Raw genomic sequence first — 17,333 nt, forward strand, 5'->3', positions numbered from 1 at the left:
TTTGCTTTCCTCTTTTTGTTGCTAAAGCAAACTTTTGTCGCTAACGTAAACTGCTTCGTTTTCTTTCTTTGTATTTATATATTTATAGTCACCGTGTTTCTTTGCTATGAAAACGATTGAAATCTGAGGAGCTTTTGGAACAAAGATAATTAGAACAAGTACACGACCCGCAGCGTCCAAGAAAAAAAAACCATCTTTCTGACACCGCCTATGATAATATCCGATCCGCTTCATCACGGTATATAGAGAACTCGCTTCATCATATTCGGAATAGAGCATATCTATGGAAGAGAAGCATTGACCGCAAAGGGGGACCGAAACAGAAAAAGAATGCATCCAATGCATTATTTTATCTTCATGAGCTAAGAGCTAATATGAAACCTTGATTAGCCGTATTGCATTGCAACGCTTCACGTCGTTCTGATTACGTATATCGGGATACTGCATTTAGTGGGTTAAATTTCTTAGTTTTGCAGTGATTTGGACGAAGATTAAGATAAGACATTCAAAACTATGAATTTCTCTCCTGCTTCTTTCAGCAAGTATTGTATCTTTGTTAAATTTACAATTCTAAGCAAATATTGTTCAATATTTGATCAAATCTGATGATGTCATCAAACCTTTCATGACCAACTATTGTGATGTTAAATTTTCACTTCGTCTGTAAGCGGCAGATGCTGCGCGCCGCTATGGCGGTTTCACTGCTGAAAAATTCGTCTGGACTATTAGGTGGTAAGTGACAGATGTTCTTTTTCAATATAAATAAATATTGATTATTTAACTGAGTAATATTCGTGCATGAGACTCATCGATTTTGTCGGTATTTTGTGCTTATGTTCTGCGTCACTTTTGTCTTTTCCGTATGTTGACGTAGATCGTCGAAGGTTACAGGCTATTTCTCTACATTTAAGCATCACCTGCATCTCCAATCCTCAATTTAGATCTAAATGCTCAATTTTTAAGTCGAAAAGACGTCCAACATCAATTAAGGGTATGGGATTTGCCTATATTTCCTGGGTGAAGTGAACGGAAGGGTTTATGGTTTCCGAACTCAATGAATTGAAATAAGGAAGAAAAACATGCAAATATTTAAATTTGACCACATCTTTTGTTGATACTTAATTGATAATACATTTTCTTATTTAAGATAAAGATCAGATTGGTTTACTAGGCAGTTTCCACAATGTGACTGGTGGAGTTCGTGAGTCACAAACCAATATTGTGGTATGTGCTATGTTGGTTTCATGAGTGAAAAGGTTTTTATTTGTAGTGTAGCCATTCAGATGCTGTTTCCTTTCAGCACAGCAGGTGAAATTATTATTACTCTTACTCATCTGTTAGGGCTCCAGAGTGGCTTCATCATTCTAAACAGTGGGAAAAGGCAATTGGTCTGTTCCAGCGCCTCCAGAAACCTCCAGAAAGCTCCAGAAAGCTCTAGAATCCTCCAGAGAGCGTTCCAGCGCCTCCAGAAAGCTCCAGAAAGCTCTCGCCAAAGCTCCAGAAACCTCCAGTAGCCTCCAGAGAGTTGGGAGGTCCAAATTTCTCTGGAGGCTCTGGTCTACAATTATGGCGCACATGTGACAATCACGAGTGTAAACAAAGGAATTTTGACTGATTATTTTACTACTTGAATGTTAAGAAAATTACATTGCTATAATTTTGTTAATCTTTCTTAATAAAATTGAAAACAAATTTTGCGTTTCAAGAGAGAACAATCGTCACTCTTTTGGTATATGTGATACCAATTTCCAGAAATCTCCAGATTGCATTCCAGCGCCTCCAGTAAAACCTCTGGTAGAGCCTCCAGTCAAGAATTTCTACTGGAGGCGCTGGAACAGGCCCAAAGTGTCAGTCAGTGATTAAGGTGAAATTGGAGCACTTCACTTAAGCAATGTTAAAAGGTGTTCATTTGCCCAGTTAATTTGCTAACATCTATCAATAGAAGTAGGTAGGTATATGGGACACTGTTAAAGAGCACCAAGTGTGCCATTGGAACAATGACTGCATTGAGATGGGTAGATCACAAAAAAATGATAGATGCTTCATGCTATTTTTGTATGGATACAGCATTGTTAGACATAAGGTGGAAAGCAATCCATATGCAAACTATGAACTATCCCTATGCTCTTTTGTGTTTGTCCTAACATTCACATGTGTAAGTTATAATGACCTGGGATCTATTGGATCAATACCTGTAACATGTAAACCTTGATGTATCAACTACTGTGATAAAGTCAAGTCATGCTTTTACACAGTAACATTTAAATAAATAAATCATATATTGATAGGATAATCATCATAGTCATATACTTATCAAAATAATTTAAACAGTTTTCCCTGCTATGCTCAATTAATTAGGTCACTGAAGCTCATGTGTAGTTCAATACTGCCATAAACTTGATGTGTAGGTGTATGCAATGTAGGTAGAGAATCATAAACAGAACGTCATGGCACGCTTAATGCTCACAGTTTTGTTGTTCATTGGTTGTATGAGCTATACAGAGTTCATTCATATTGCCCTATTTCAAGATGTGTAGGCTATTATATAAATGTAGATATGTGTCCTATGTTTGCTGATTTGGTGGTGCAATGAGCAACCTTCTCCTAGAATAACCACGCTCCTCGGTCGCTGTCCGACAGTGAGCCGCGGCGCGCTCTCTGCGGCCGTGCGGCCCGCCTCCACGGGCGGAGTCAATGTGGCGCAGGCCGGCGAGGTGGAGGTGCTGCCCTCCACGCGGCTGACGGATCTGCCGCGCGGCCGCGGCGGACGCTCCAGCTTCTCGGGCCAAGTGGTGACCGTGTTCGGCGGCACCGGCTTCCTCGGACGCTATGTCGTCAACCGGCTCGGCAAGACCGGCTCCCAGGTCAGCGCGGCCACCGGTGGAGCGATCAGGGAGGGATGCTATGGAAGAAGGGGGACGGGGTTAGTTTTTTTTGGGGGGGGGGATTTGAACTTCATGTAAGTCGTAGTAGAACAACAGGACTTAACGACTTAACTTGTTCCTTGCTTCAAATATCTGTGTTGATACTTTCAGCGTGGTATTACTATTATCTCAGGCCACCAATTTCGATTGTTGATATTGGCGACCGAGCTGCGCGCCTTTACTAATGCCTAGTAAGCTACCTCTACGACTGTTATGCGTCTGAGCCCTTGACCGCGCTGCTCAGATCGTGGCCACCTACCGGGGCGACGACTACGACGTGCGCCACCTGAAGCTGGCCGGCGACCTGGGCCAGGTGGTGTTCTGCCACTATAGCCTCAAGGACATGGACTCGATCCGCAAGGCCGTCCGACACTCCAACATCGTCATCAACCTGGTCGGGCGCGACTTCAACACCTGGAACTTCAAGGTGGGCAGGGGAGTATAGGGGAGAGCGTGGCAAGCTCGTTACCTCAGTATCTGCTGGTGCCTCTTCGGCGGTAGCGACATGTCGCGTTGTTCAGTTCCACATGGGAGGTCTGAGGTTTATCGCCCGCTTTCATCGTGGGGCCTTTGAAGGCATTCTTGATGTGTTATGTTTCAAAATATTGAATTACCCGCGGATCTGCTTAGTCGCACGAAATGTAGTTAAGTGTGTTTATTATATTCCATATCAGAACACCGTTTCCTTCACTTCTTTTATTTTACCATTTAGAGCTGTACGCTGTGTAATGCACACCCACCATGACCACTCCAACACCTCAAACCCTCTCCCATCAGTTCGATGACGTCAACAACGTCGGTGCACGCGCCATCGCGCGGGCGTGTCGCGAGGCCGGCGTCAAGACGCTGGTGCACTTCTCGGCGCTGAACGCCGCCGAGAACCCCGAGGGCCACGTGCTGAAGGGCGGCTCGCAGTTCCTGAAGAGCAAGTGGCGCGGCGAGATGGCCGTGCGGGAGGAGTTCCCCGATGCGGTGGTGTTCCGGCCGGCCGATATGTTCGGTCAGGAGGACCGTTTCACTAGGTGGGTGGGGAAGGGAGGATCTGGCGTGGGTTTGTGTGTGTGTGTGTGTGTGTGTGTTTGGGGAGGGTGGGGGAGATGGAAGGATGGAGCTAATGCGAGGATTTCAGGATGGGGCCGGAGGGGAGTTGGCAGAGTAGGGGGTTGCGAAGCCGCTGTCAGCTGGTCAACTTGTTTGACAGGACGTGTTCGTTCCCGACTGAAGTAGCACACTCTCGCTTTGGATAAGAGGATGGAACTCCAAGGTTGACCACCGCGCTGTCGTCCGCTCAGCCTCTGACGCGCGCCCACGCTCCACCGCAGGTACTTTGTTAGTCTGACCCGGCACCAGGGTAAGTGGATGCCGCTCTACCGGAAGGGCGAGCACACCATCAAACAGCCCGTGTTCGTGGGAGACGTGGCGCGCGCCGTGGAGAAGGCCATCCGCAGCCCCGACTCGGCCGGCGAGACCTACGAGGCGCTCGGGTGAGTCGGTCTAACGGGTGACAGGGGGCTGTGAGAGTTGGGGGGGGGGGGGAGCGCTCTGTCGTTTTTGTGGGGGGGGGGGGGGAGTGAGTGACCTGTAATCTTACGCAGTCGTCTGTTTGCGGAATCCTCAGACACGCGATAGAACTCGACGAACCTTGCTTCTTACGTAAGTCTGGACTTTCTTACTTAGCGCCGAGCAAGTCAGAGACTATATGACCAATGGTCACTGGATGTTCTAAACTTTAGGCAAGAAATTATGTAATCACTGCAAATGACAATGGTAAATTAGGCCAATAACCCTCCCTATCCTCAACAGCTCACCCTTAGTGAGACTACCTACCTATTGAACGTTTAACCCCCCGCAGTCCGCGCCGGTACCAGCTCAGCGAGCTGGTCGACTGGTTCCACCGCGTCATTCGCAAGAAGAGCGACTGGGGCTACATGCGCTACGACATGAAGTGGGACCCGTTCCTGATGCTGCGCGCGCGCGCCAACGAGATGATCTGCCCCAGCTGGCCGATCGGCACCTTCGTGCCGGACAAGGTGGAACGGGTGAGTACCAGACGGAGGGGTGTAGTGGCGGGCGGTGTATCGTAGGATGGGGCCTGGGGTCCTGACGGGGGTATGCGGCCTGAATGGATGGACCATGGTTGCCGCAGAAGCCAATTAGCTGTATGACTCAGTTGATGCGTGATTATGCCGGTATGTGGTGATAAAGGGCACGCTGTTTTTTTTCTCATGCGATAATCCGAAGTGACCTACTTTGCAGTGCGTGCTATTTGAAGGTCCACGACATTCTAAATGAAAGTTCAGAGGGTGCTAAAATCCCATCCACTGTCATCAGTCACTAACGTCGGTGACACATTCCTCCCTCGCTCAGTCTCGCCGGTACCACAGCCAACCGCCCCGTCTGCCGCGCTCCCTGTTCATCCCCTCACCCCTCCCCCGCCCCTCCCGACAGGAATGTGTGACAGACCAGCCGACCGGGGCGCCCACCCTCTCCGACCTCGGCGTGCCGCTCACCACCATGGAGGAGCGCATCATGTGGGAGCTGAAGCCGTTCAAGGCGGGCGCCTACTACGAGGAGCAGCTGGACGAGTTTGAGAAGCCGGCGCCGCCCCGCGTCGCTGTGTGATAGTGTCTCAGAGTGTCTGAGTGAACTGCCGGGGTTCGGGTGACAGCGCCGGGCGGGACCGACACCGGACCGGGCTAGAATGTGATGAGATGATGTGAATATATTGTAAATAGGACGATGATGGGTTTGGTGGTGGTGGGGGGGGGGGGGGGGGGGGGAGTTCGTGGGAGTGGCGACGAAAGCAACAGGAACCAGCGGTTAGGAGTTTTTGACCGGGTGTCGAGAGTTTTGAATGCGATTTACCAGGATCAGGGCCCGATTGATTAAAATGGGAACACTCCGTGTCGGTCATATCCAACGGCATTTATTATTGACGCATTGTGTCGCATTTATAGCACCGATTGCCACCACAGGGGCGAGCTCTCGCATGAGAAGTCACCCACTAACTAACATACAAAGGCATATGACGAAATGATCACATGGCGCATGTCCATCATACAACACTGACGGATCTCGGCCACACAAAAAAAGCGTGATGTAGATGTGATGTGAATGAAAACAATATGAAAGCGAGATGCTGAAGTGAGGCGGACTGGAGATCACGTCTTCCTTTTCTTGGAATCGGGCTCGTCCGAGTTTTCCACGGGTTGAAAAATCTGCTTTGGCTGCGTCCTGTCAACACAGGGCAATTGGTAAATGACACGAATCAACACGCAAAAAAAAAAAACCCTAAGAAGGCGTTATCCGACCTGTTGGGGTGTAGATCTCACCGTGCTTCCCTCCGTACATCCCGCTACCACACGACAGCAGCCTTTATAGAAACACCGACAATGAAAGCGCAGACCAAATTCGGGACGGGAGCTGTATGATTCGAAGTGACTAACCGCCGTCGTCTATCGATTCGTAGCCACTTCTATTCACAGCCAAAGCGTCTCGTATCCGCCTAATAAGCGCGCACACATACACCCCTCCATTCCATTCCATTCCGCCTCTCATCCCTTCCATTGACTCACTTGGCGTACGCAGGGGTCACCCAGTAGGGGTTCTCGGCCGCCTCCTTGGCGTGCTTCAGCAGCGCCTCGCGCGGGTCGCCCTCCTCCCGTTTCTTGGCCTCCACTCCGAGCGTACGCATGATGTAGGAGGCCATCGTGGAGCCGCCAACGGCCACCCGACCGCCGGTGCCTGGCGGCGAGAGCTGAACGGTCAGGGTTGGGCACAAATAGAACCATTGTTTGTATATCCATTTATGTACGATGTCGAAGAAATAGTCAAAACTTAAAAATGTCAAAGGAAAATGATAGATCGGGCAAGAAGTATGTCAATTTTGAATTCTTTTCACGTCAAAAGGGAGGAGAACGAGCAAGCTGAGTGTATATGAAGTGTGGCATATGCAGTTAAAGCACTCAGGACAGTGTCATCCGGTGCACTGACCTGACTTTCCCTGCGGCAGGTCGGGCCGGCGCGACTTCTTGGGGTCCTGTCGCGCCTTCTCGGCCTGTTTGTGTGTGGATCGCGCCCGCGGCTCGCGGAACATGGGCAGCGCGTGCGGCGTGATCACCTGGGTGTTCATCACCACGTCCATCTGTGAACAGCGGGAAAACAGTCATCAGGGATAGCAATCACATTTCAAAATGCATACAGTGAACTCCGGATTAAGTTTATATTTCTCGCCGAAGTAGCGTTCAACAGGAACCAATAGCACGCCTCCATGGCCTCCCCTCCCTCCCACAGTACCTGTTTGGATTTGCTCTTCTTCTTGCCTGCACAGAGCAGGGCGCCCCGGTGCGACTTATCCGGGTCGTAGAGCACCTTACACACACCGCTGCCGCAGCCCAGCAGCAGCTGGTTGATCCGCGGGTGCCACACCGCGCGGATCACGTGCTGAGGGGGAAGGTAAGGCGTCAACACATTATTCATGGTGTTCGCAAATTATAGTCTAAAGTGGGGCGAAAACGCAAGCTGCGACCTAACTCTTGAGACATCAAGAAGTGTCTCGTCATGTGGGGTTCAGATGATCATTGCACCATTTTTAACACCACCTTTACCCGGGTACAAAACTAAATCATATAAAATATACAGAGCCTCGATGCGGTCAATTGGTCGGATTGGTCGGATTTCCATTAACTTTACAACTTACAATTTTCATTTACTCTTCATATGCACATCAATCCTGACTGAAGCATCGGTTGAAATAAGTCGCCCCAAGTCGTGTGCCCCGAACTCACGCCCTCCGCGACCGGCAGCTGGGCGACCTTCTCGAAGGTGCTCCTCAGGAAGAAGTGCAGTTGCCCGAGGGTCTCCCCGCGCTCCAGGGAGGTGCCCGTCACCACCAGCTGGTCGTTCGGACTAAACAAACAGTCGGTCCTACGGCAGACAGCGCAGGAAGCTTATCAGTATGTGGTAAAGAACGGGATAGTCTAAACTGAGCATGCAACTGAACTAAGCATCAGTGTGTAATGAGAAACATAAATTCTTCCTCCAAACAAAAATAGTACGTTTGCAGCGCCGACATTATGCAAAGTATGTTTAAAATAATTATACAAAACGCTCAATAGCAGAATGATTAGCATTCTAACAACAAATAAGCCATACCTATCACAATCACGAAACTGCCTGTTTTCGTGACCCGCTCTGACCCTTCCCCTCCCAATCCCGGAGTGGTCACTCACATGGGGAACTTGTTGAACAGTCCGGAGGCGGTGTGGACGGGTTTGCGGAACTGACGGACGTCCCACAGCTTCAGCGTCTCGTCGCCGCCGCGGGTGGCCACGCTGACGTTGTCGTAGGAGAAGACGATGCTGGATGTCTCGGTGCCGCGCTGGTGGCCGTCCCGGACCAGCATAGTGGTGCTCACCTGTGGGAAGGAAACGGATGGCGAGGTGAGCGGTGTGGAGGTTCACTGGAAGCTTTAGTCGGTCAGAAACAGCCGATGGCGCGAATTAACTTCTTAAAATGGAGACTACGTAGAAAGCTTAGAAACAAAAACTGCCTCAAACGGTCTACATTATTTCAAAACTCTCATTGAAGACAACACCGCGCCCTTCGCGTAATCTCTGAATATGCCACCGTTGCCAATTACTCACGTAAGCCTTCCTGTGGTCCCACATCTGCAGCGATCCGTCCGTACAGGCGGCCGCCACCAGGTGACCGTCGCGACTGTACGTGCACGCGCTCGGGTGCGTCTTCAGGCCGCCCGTGGCACGGGGCTTCACCACGTGCCGCTGCGACTTGGCCGCGTCGTCCACGTGCCAGATGCGGCAAGTGCTGTCGGCACGAGGCGTGAGTTAGGCGGGAAGGCGTAGACAATACACGGAAATGTGACTGACAAGCAAGACTGAACTGGACAGTGGGCAATTTCTTGGAAACAAGATCTGCTCGTACCGGGCGATGGCTCACACATATGGCTTTACTCACTGATAGCATTTTACTCAGATACACCTTAGCACTTAGTGAACTTACCCGTCGCTGGCGCACGTGAGGAACTCCTCTTTGATCTTGGGGTGCCAGGCGGCGCCGCTGACACCAGCCACGTGGCCCTTGGTGCGCTTCATGTCCACCAGGTACATGTCCCCGCGTAGCGTCTCGCACAGTTCCACGCCATCGCGGTCAAATACCTTGACCTTTGCGCTGCCGGAGGTGGCCAGTACTCTGTCGCCGGTACTCGAGTACTGGGCGGATGTGATCGGGTTGCTGAGGGCACAGAACAGGGTTTGAGGTCAGCTGTGGCGAGGTAGACGGTGTGGCTGTGTTCGGTGTTTAAGACCAGGCAATATGAATCGGTATCACGACAAACAATGTATGCCATTGTGGGAAATTGCGAACTAAATGGAACTAAATTACGTCTTACATTTTTTACTCTTCATTCCACATACATCCAGTTCTGGAGGCCGATCAACACAAATCGATCGAGAAACACAAAAAACGCGTCATACAAACATATCCACCATCTCCTGATTCGCTTTCCGGAGAGTCCGGACTTTCCTTCCCCGCCTCCTTTCGCCGCAATCTACCCTCCACCACCCCAACCCCGGGCCGTCCACCGCCCTCCGTGCAGCGCCTCACCTCTCGAAAGGTCTCATATCGCGGAAGCTGCGGCGCGACAGGTCCATTCCATTGAAGTCCCAGTACTTGACGACATAGTCGAGTGCGCCGGTGACCACTCGCGATCCAGCGGGGTCGGCAGTGAGCGCCGTCACCGGCTTCGAGCCGTGCTCCAGCGACATATCGGTGGACACCGGTATCCAGCCGCGAGGGTCCTGCCCCAGTGAGGGAGATAGAGGCTAGTCAGACCGGTATCCAGCCGCGAGGGTCCCGTCCGTCCCAGTGAGGGGGATAGAGGCTAGAGTCAGACCGGTATCCAGCCGCGAGGGTCCTGTCCCAGTGAGGGGGTTAGAGGCTAGAGTCAGACCGGGATCCAGCCGCGAGGGTCCTGCCCCAGTGAGGGGGATAGAGACTAGTCAGACCGGGACCCAGCCGTGAGCGTCCTGACCCAGCAGGGTGGGGTCAGAGGGAGGGAGACAAACGGCGGAGGAAGGTGTGAGAATACACCGGGATCTTACACCAATCGCCCGGTCCTGACGTGGTAGAGGGGGAGGGTAGGGGAAGGGCGACAGACGGCGGAGGAGCTGAGGGCTGTGTTGGGTTAGAAAAATGAGCAGACTCACAAGCACAAGGGGAAAAATGGCAAGATCAGAAGCTATGCCCGGGGTCAAGGATTCCCGCATGGCTGCTTTAAAAAAAAAATAAGCGAAGTAGTTAAGACGCTGGAACGTCCTTAGACTAGAGCCTAAGAGACGCAATGAAAGATATATGGCGTAGCAAAATTTATCACGATTCGAGCATATCTTATCGATACTGACACACTTCAAACAATGGGCAATGACTGACCACTGATCACCAATACCTCAGGCAGGAAGCTTCTATTTTGCAGCATCACTCACGTCATCATCCTCGTCATCGTCGCTGACGTCACTGTCCGCGTCCTCGTCGTCATCAGCAGCGTCATCGGCTGTCTCCTGCGCGACGGCGGGCGGCAGCGGAGGACCTGGGCGCAAGCAGAGCCGCACGTAAAAACGAGATACAAATCCGCACGCGCAGAATGGGCGAAGATTGACCAGGTGGGGTAGATTACAAAAAAAAGACGGGACAGAAGTACGGTATAGCTGTGCATTTTTCAATAAAAACGTTTTGTAGTTTATATTTGATCGAATGGCACACAGTTTTACCATATTTTAGCCTAGAAGCCTCCCATGAAAATAAGCTTATTGCCTATTTTACGCTAGACAGTAGTGTTAAGTGGCAGCTGGCCATTCAGGCATAGGCTGCATGGCTGACCTCAATGACAAGTTATCTTTGTGGGAAGGAAAGCAATCATGAAAGATTGAGTGATAGTGAAAAGGTAACTTGGTTGCTTGGTGGTATTGGGGCACTATCAACAAAACGTGTTAATTACCAATAAGCTCTTCATCATCAGATTCTTCTGCATCATCTTGCTTGCTGCCTGAAGCTTCTTCTGCTGTGCCTGACTGGTCTTCACTTGATGACATTTCTGTCATCTTTTCTGAAAATGACAGATTTAAATTAAAGCTGTAAATTGTGGGCAAGAATATGATCATTAGTATATTGATGTGTACCATAAAGATAAGTTAGTTTAGCAGCAATATGACACTGATTTATGGGTATATATTTACATAAAAATATCTTCAAGTGCATGAAAACTTACCAATGTTGTCTTTATTACGCTGAACTGCTGTTTCCAGGGTATCCTTCAAGACAGTGTTGATATCAAACTGTTTTGCTTTTTTACCACCAAAGCTGCCAAAACCCATGACCTTTGCCATTTCATTGCTTTCTTCATCCATACTCTGCTCATCCCCTTTGACTTTATCATCAGCTACATCCTTTTTACCAAAGGATCCAAACCCCTGAGGTGCTTCAGCATCTTCTGAGTTATTGCTTTTTTGGTCTTTGGAGGTGCCAGCAGAAGCAAAAGATATTTTTCCAAATGATATCTTCTTCATCTTATCTTGAACAGTAACAAATATCTAAAAGCAAAATTTGATGGTTAGACTGAACTACTGACATAACAACTCTTAAAATGCATGCCTAGACAGAAATGTACTTTAAACTTAGAAATGCAGAATAAACACTCCATACATTCAAGAGCTCATTATCATCCTAGAACCTTCAGATGTCTCCACTTTCCATGAAACAACCATAACTAGGTACCAAAAGTGTGACGCCGGTGAAAACAGGGCGCTGGAGGTTATATTTGGTCACGTGACTATTGAGAAGTTCTCAACCTCTGAATGCCCTCTGCACAGTGATGTGGTTTGTGGTTTGTGCGAGTGAATTTCAAGAGTCTTGATCAAGTCGCCCCAGGCGCAATGTTTTCACCGTCGTCCCAAAGTGCCTGATTTCCAATGCTTTATTCTTTTACAAAAAAAATGTACATATACAAATGATTAAATATTACAACAGAGCCTAGACGAAATCAACATGCATATTATTAAATAGGCATGCACCTATATATCAAACAATATTCTTGAGAAAAAAACTGACTGAACATCAACATCAACCTGCCTGATAGGTATACCTGATAGGTAGCCTTTCAATTTCATTGATTCACGAGATTGAGATTGCAAATATTCGAAACCCTATAGTTTTCTGACACGCATATTAAAAAAATCGTCTTCAGCTTAAGGCAGAATGACACAGCTTAACATCACATTGGCCATTGCTCTGTAAAAATGGTAAAAACCTTCTAAAAATGACTTAGTCGCCCAAAGCGGCGACCAAAGGGCATAGGCTTTCAAAAGTCTCATTCGCGCATTATTTGTCTACCATTTCAGCTGGCTTCAAACTGTTTCTGATTGCGTACTTGATTACGTAATAATTTTGGTATAAATATGATGCAATGGCACCACAGTAGTCGAAAATCATGGCTTATATGTTTATGATGAGATATTGACAGGGGCGTAGGATCCTATACAGTTGGGGGGGCTTCAGCCCCCCCAACTGGCTGGTCAGCCCCCCCAACTTGCCAGTCAGCCCCCCCAACATTTTAAAATATGGCCAAATCAAAGAAAGCTCAACTTGGCAAGGTTAAATGGTACTATTTTGGGGAGTAGAAAGCAGGCGTCACACTTCTTTTTGCAACCAAGGAGAGACACTGTAGGTTAGGCTGTAGGTTGTAGGTTTTAGGTTTTAGGTGGTAGGTTTTAGGTTGTATGTAGGTTGCAGGTTTTTGGTTGTAGGTTGTATGTGAAGTTAGGCCAGGTTTGGTTAGGTTTGGTTTGGTTTGGTCCGATTAGAAAGCAGCTCTGGAGTCTGGGTACAGCGCCTCTCTGCTTTACGACCACCCAATTTTGGCCTTAAGACTAACTGGGGGCCTTGAAAATGTGCATTGCAATGGAGGGAGTAAGTTTAATTTATAAAATGACTTTCGAGTCATAAGAAAGAAAATACTAGGAAAACAAAACCAGGAAGGTACACTACACACACATAAGAAATCAACTGTGGTTTTAGCAAGCCGGAGGCCGAAGGCCCTTTGCAGAGATGAGGTCCTCTGCAGAGAGGCCCCCTGTAAAGACTAGAGAGGAGGCCCTCTGAAGAAAGGATGCCCTCTGAAAGGGATAGACCCTCAGTAGAGAGAAGTCCTCTGTAGAGAGGAGGCCTTCTGTAGTTGAGAGACCCTGTAAAAAGAGGAGGCACACAGTACAGCGGTGGTCCTCTGTAGAGAGGAGGCCCCTCTTTTTTTTTCGCAAATTGTTGTACGCACAGGTCAATACGAGATCGTGACTGTAATTACACCAACCGTGTCAAATTGAATCGGAATTCATATGTGTACTGTGGAGTGTAGGAACTCCGGCTTGTACTACCATGCTAAAAGAGTTGTAAAATGTGTGATTTGGAGCTTTGTTTTGACAAATGCTCTTGCAAATTTTCTCGGCGCTCCGTGCCTCCGATTCTTACACCAATCAATAAGAAAGGTCGTGACTGTAATAACACCAACAATGTCAAATTGAATCAAAATTCATATGTGTACTGTTAAGGAACTCCGGCTTGTACTAGCATGCTAAAAGGGTCATAAAATTTGTGTTTGAGCTATGTTTTGACAAAAAAAAAAAAAAAGATTTGCAAATTTTCGCCGCGCTTCGCGCCGCTGATTCACAAACATAAGAGAGATCGCTACTGTATGCTTCTAATGCATTTGGCTAAAAGTGCGGTAACAATATCAACTTCTGGGTTTTTAAGTCGGTCGATACGTCCCCCCCCCCCCCCCCCAGTGAGAAATCCGTGGCGACGCACTTGCATAGGTGAATTTAACTAAACCTACTAAGCCGAGTGACTTATAACGATAAAGCTTCATCTTAGAAACGACGAAGACAAAATGTCTTTTGATCTCGACATACTCGCTCCCCCTCCCCCGGTCGTCAGAATTCATCCATCAGACCCGGCATGTCGGCCGACCTGTAACCTCCCCCCCCCCCACCACAAAAAAACGTTCGCCTAGAATGATGCTCCCTTGCCCTCTGTAGAGAGGAGGCCCCCTGTAGAGAGTAGGTCTCCCGGGATCCTCCGCCCCCCCCCCCCCTGGCCAAATCCTAGGTACGTGCCTGCAATTGTTTCTTGCATTTTGTTGGGAGTATTCGTGTAGCTACACGACCTACAACTTTAAAAATAAAATTATGCTTCCAATGATATGCAGAATGCGGGGGTTTTGCGAAATACTACAACAGAAATTGTTCTGTGACGGTCCTGCAGCTTTACAGATCACGATCGCCTACTTTGTCGATACCGCTATCGTGGCCCTAAAAGTAGTCGAGGTGATCCCTGAAACAGCCAAAAGGAAGCCATTAAACAGTCTACAATCTTAAGGTACACAAAAACTTGACTCTTCCGAAATGAAGCATGGGTGATTGGTGAAAAATGAGTACCTACATAGATTTAAGGAAAGTGAGGGTCCCTCTAAGGAGCCCGTTAAACAGTATGCCAAACTAGGGGATAGGAATCTAAATACTGAATCAATCAATAAATGGAATCTCTCATCAGCGTTAACCCGCGCCCCATTGGGGTCTGCCGAGCAACGCGCCCTGCTGGGGGGAGGGCAAATTGGCCCCCTCCCCCCTAAGATCTCGAGAACCACGCAACCTAGCGACAAGCAGTAAACGGCTTTGGATAGCCCCAACAGGGAACTACCTTGTGACCAAATTTTGTTGACCTAGGTCAAACCGATGACGTCACAGGTCAGGTCAAATGTCGAATTTTCACCGTTTGCAGGCATTTCAAGAAATGCGTTGTAAAATCGAGTAAAGTGCATTTCATTGCAAGTCATCGATGGGGTATTGTTTGTCAATCACATATTTTGCTATTTAATGTCACTGATACCAGGTCAGGTCACAGAGGTCAGGTCACTGAGGATCAAAATATGAAAATACCCTGTGATGCATCTTTTATGGTCCATTTTACATGACAAATGCGATTATGTGGGTCAGGCAGCCTTTGGGGCCAGTTTAGGTCATGTTCTGGTGAAGGTCAGGTCAAGATCACGTCAAATAAGGTCCAATGTCAAACTTGATATTTTTGCATAAAATGGGTATTGGTTCGATGCAGCTCGTCACGGGGAGTCTAATGGTGGTCTTTGTTTTGCGCTAGGTGGTCTAGAATTGCTAAAAATTGAGTTCAAAAATGCGACGTCATCAATTTTGAACAGTTTTTCCGCTATAATTTGGCCAAAAAAGAGGTATCGAACTTAAATTGGTATGTAGATAGAAGAGCGCAGGGAATATCACATATATTCCGGTTAGTTCGAAAGTCAAAAAACTTTTGGGATTTTTTTGCGTTTTCTAAAAAAATAAACTTTTTGAATTTTGGGGGTCTAAATCCCACAATTTTTAAAATCCGAGATAGCAGTTTTGTAGCGCAGTCTTTTCTCTACATGACCATATAAAGAACTCTGAAATTGCTTAGTAACTGTAGCTTTTGTGAGCGTTTCAAGATTTCATGTTTTTTGCTTATTTTTGCTCGAACATGACCTCAGTTTGACCTCAATAACTCCTGGCCTAAGGTGACCTAAGACTTGAAATTTTGTGTGAAGGTGTCAAATTGATGCCCGGTAAGGTACTAAACATTTGGCGGCGCTGCGCGCCGCCGTTTTCTTGCTATTCAGGAAAAACCACAGGGAGGGGGGCAAATTGACCCCCCCAGCTGGGCGAGGGTTAAAGGGACCCTCCCACCTTAACATTAGTTTTGAGTTGAGATAGCCAAGTTTGCGGCCAGGCTCAAAAACCACCATTTATCCTGGTCGCAACCCCCGCAGCTTTATGGTGTTCAAGAAATTTCTTCCCTTTACTTGCAGGGTGGGACCAGCGTGGTCCCTATCTCTTAACCATTACGGGAATCTGATGACGTCATCAGGCTTTCGAACGTCCGTTAAATGTTTGACTAAAACGTTTTGTAGCACGCGGTGGTATATGCTGCTTTGCGCGCAACAAATGCCGCACTTTCAAATAAAGTCGCTAGGAACAGCGGAGATCCCAAAAAGTAAACAAAAGTAAAAGTATAATATCTTGAAAACCGGTGAATATTTTTCGATGAAATTTGGTAGATATTCGTTTTCGCTCTTTCTGAACCGAGCGACATCACTTTCATGCCAATTCATTAACTTTTTTGAAGGTGGGAGGGTCCCTTTAAGTATAAGAGCATACATATACTGTTTAAGTGGCATCACTTTGCATTTGAAAAGAGCGGGAACATACACTGCATAAATGTGGACATGTGGTTGTAAAACGTTGAGCTGGAATATACCTACGCCTTATTTTATAAGCTTGAACTTGGATCCCGGGGGAGAGATTAAGTCATATCACTCAAGTCATAGACCCGCTTTTCACCACCACGGTCCACGCTCCCCCCGGGCCCTAGCCCTGATCGGCGGCCGGCTAGTACTCTTGCCGGCGCTCACATACGTGCACGTTACCCCGGCAACGGGCTATTGACCAATGAGAAGCGAGAAAAGTGTTACGTCACTGCGATTTTTCATATACCTGTGCCCCCCGGACGTGACGTAGTGTGCTCGCGCGCGTGCAGGGTCTCTGCGATCGAAAAAGAGCGCTAGCAGCGCGCCACTCGACGCCGCAATTGTCTAAAGCGGCGTGTTAGTATGCTTTATTATGAATGATGTGTGTAAAAGTGATGTAACGGAAGTTGGCACAGATTCAGCACAGATTCAGCACAGCACAGATTCGGTAGGGGGAAAAAAGGCCCCGGTAGAGGGAAACCTTTATGACCCGTTTTCCCCTAGAAATGACGTCACAAAGAGATAAAAATGGGTATCAATCGAAAGCTCTCGCTTACCCAGACACAGTCCTGCAGGAAAATTTCACTTTTTCCCCATAGGAAAGTTTTTACGGGAAAATCAAAACTTTGGGTCAATGGGGGGTCCCCCCGATTTCGTTCAAAATCGGCACACAGGTGCCCCACCACCAGCCGAGAAACTTTCCCCAAAACGGTCCCCGTTGCATTGACGTTTAAGGCCCGTAAAGCCCCCTAGACTCGTAAAATATCCGTAAAATCGCCTTTGTACGGACAAAAAAGTGGTGCTATGGTAAAAATGGGTATCAATCGAAAGCTCTCGTTTACCCAGACACAGTCCTGCAGGAAAATTTCACTTTTTCCCCATAGGAAAGTTTGTACGGGAAAATCAAAATTTTGGGTCAATGGGGGGTCCCCCCCGATTTCGTTCAAAATCGGCACACAGGTGCCCCACCACCAGCCGAGAAACTTTCCCCAAAACGGTCCCCGTTGCATTGACGTTTAAGGCCCGTAAAGCCCCCTAGACTCGTAAAA

At 48.1% G+C, this 17,333-nt stretch overlaps 2 protein-coding genes across 2 annotated transcripts; one reads left to right on the plus strand and one right to left on the minus strand.

Moving 5' to 3' along the window:
- The first annotated feature begins 412 nt into the window (after positions 1-412).
- On the plus strand, positions 413-5,662 carry LOC122378134 (NADH dehydrogenase [ubiquinone] 1 alpha subcomplex subunit 9, mitochondrial-like). The gene is made up of 7 exons (XM_043358855.1): positions 413-732; positions 2,641-2,864; positions 3,169-3,351; positions 3,702-3,946; positions 4,247-4,408; positions 4,777-4,963; positions 5,373-5,662. Exons 1-7 carry the CDS (start codon positions 642-644, stop codon positions 5,544-5,546), a joined length of 1,266 nt encoding a protein of 421 aa, XP_043214790.1. The 5' UTR covers positions 413-641; the 3' UTR covers positions 5,547-5,662.
- A 168-nt stretch (positions 5,663-5,830) lies between these two features.
- On the minus strand, positions 5,831-16,318 carry LOC122378135 (WD repeat-containing protein 70-like). Its single transcript, XM_043358856.1, has 13 exons — positions 16,302-16,318; positions 11,209-11,530; positions 10,939-11,046; positions 10,427-10,530; positions 9,549-9,742; positions 8,946-9,176; positions 8,570-8,750; positions 8,156-8,340; positions 7,712-7,850; positions 7,221-7,367; positions 6,918-7,068; positions 6,500-6,668; positions 5,831-6,158 (listed from the first exon to the last, which is right to left on the minus strand). The coding sequence occupies exons 2-13, from the start codon at positions 11,504-11,506 to the stop codon at positions 6,086-6,088; spliced, it is 1,980 nt and encodes a 659-aa protein (XP_043214791.1). The 5' UTR covers positions 11,507-11,530; positions 16,302-16,318; the 3' UTR covers positions 5,831-6,085.
- Positions 16,319-17,333: the final 1,015 nt, after the last annotated feature.

This window comes from Amphibalanus amphitrite, unplaced genomic scaffold, assembly GCF_019059575.1.
Source record: "Amphibalanus amphitrite isolate SeventyFive unplaced genomic scaffold, NRLGWU_Aamphi_draft 000055F_arrow, whole genome shotgun sequence".
Lineage (NCBI taxonomy): Eukaryota > Metazoa > Arthropoda > Thecostraca > Balanomorpha > Balanidae > Amphibalanus > Amphibalanus amphitrite.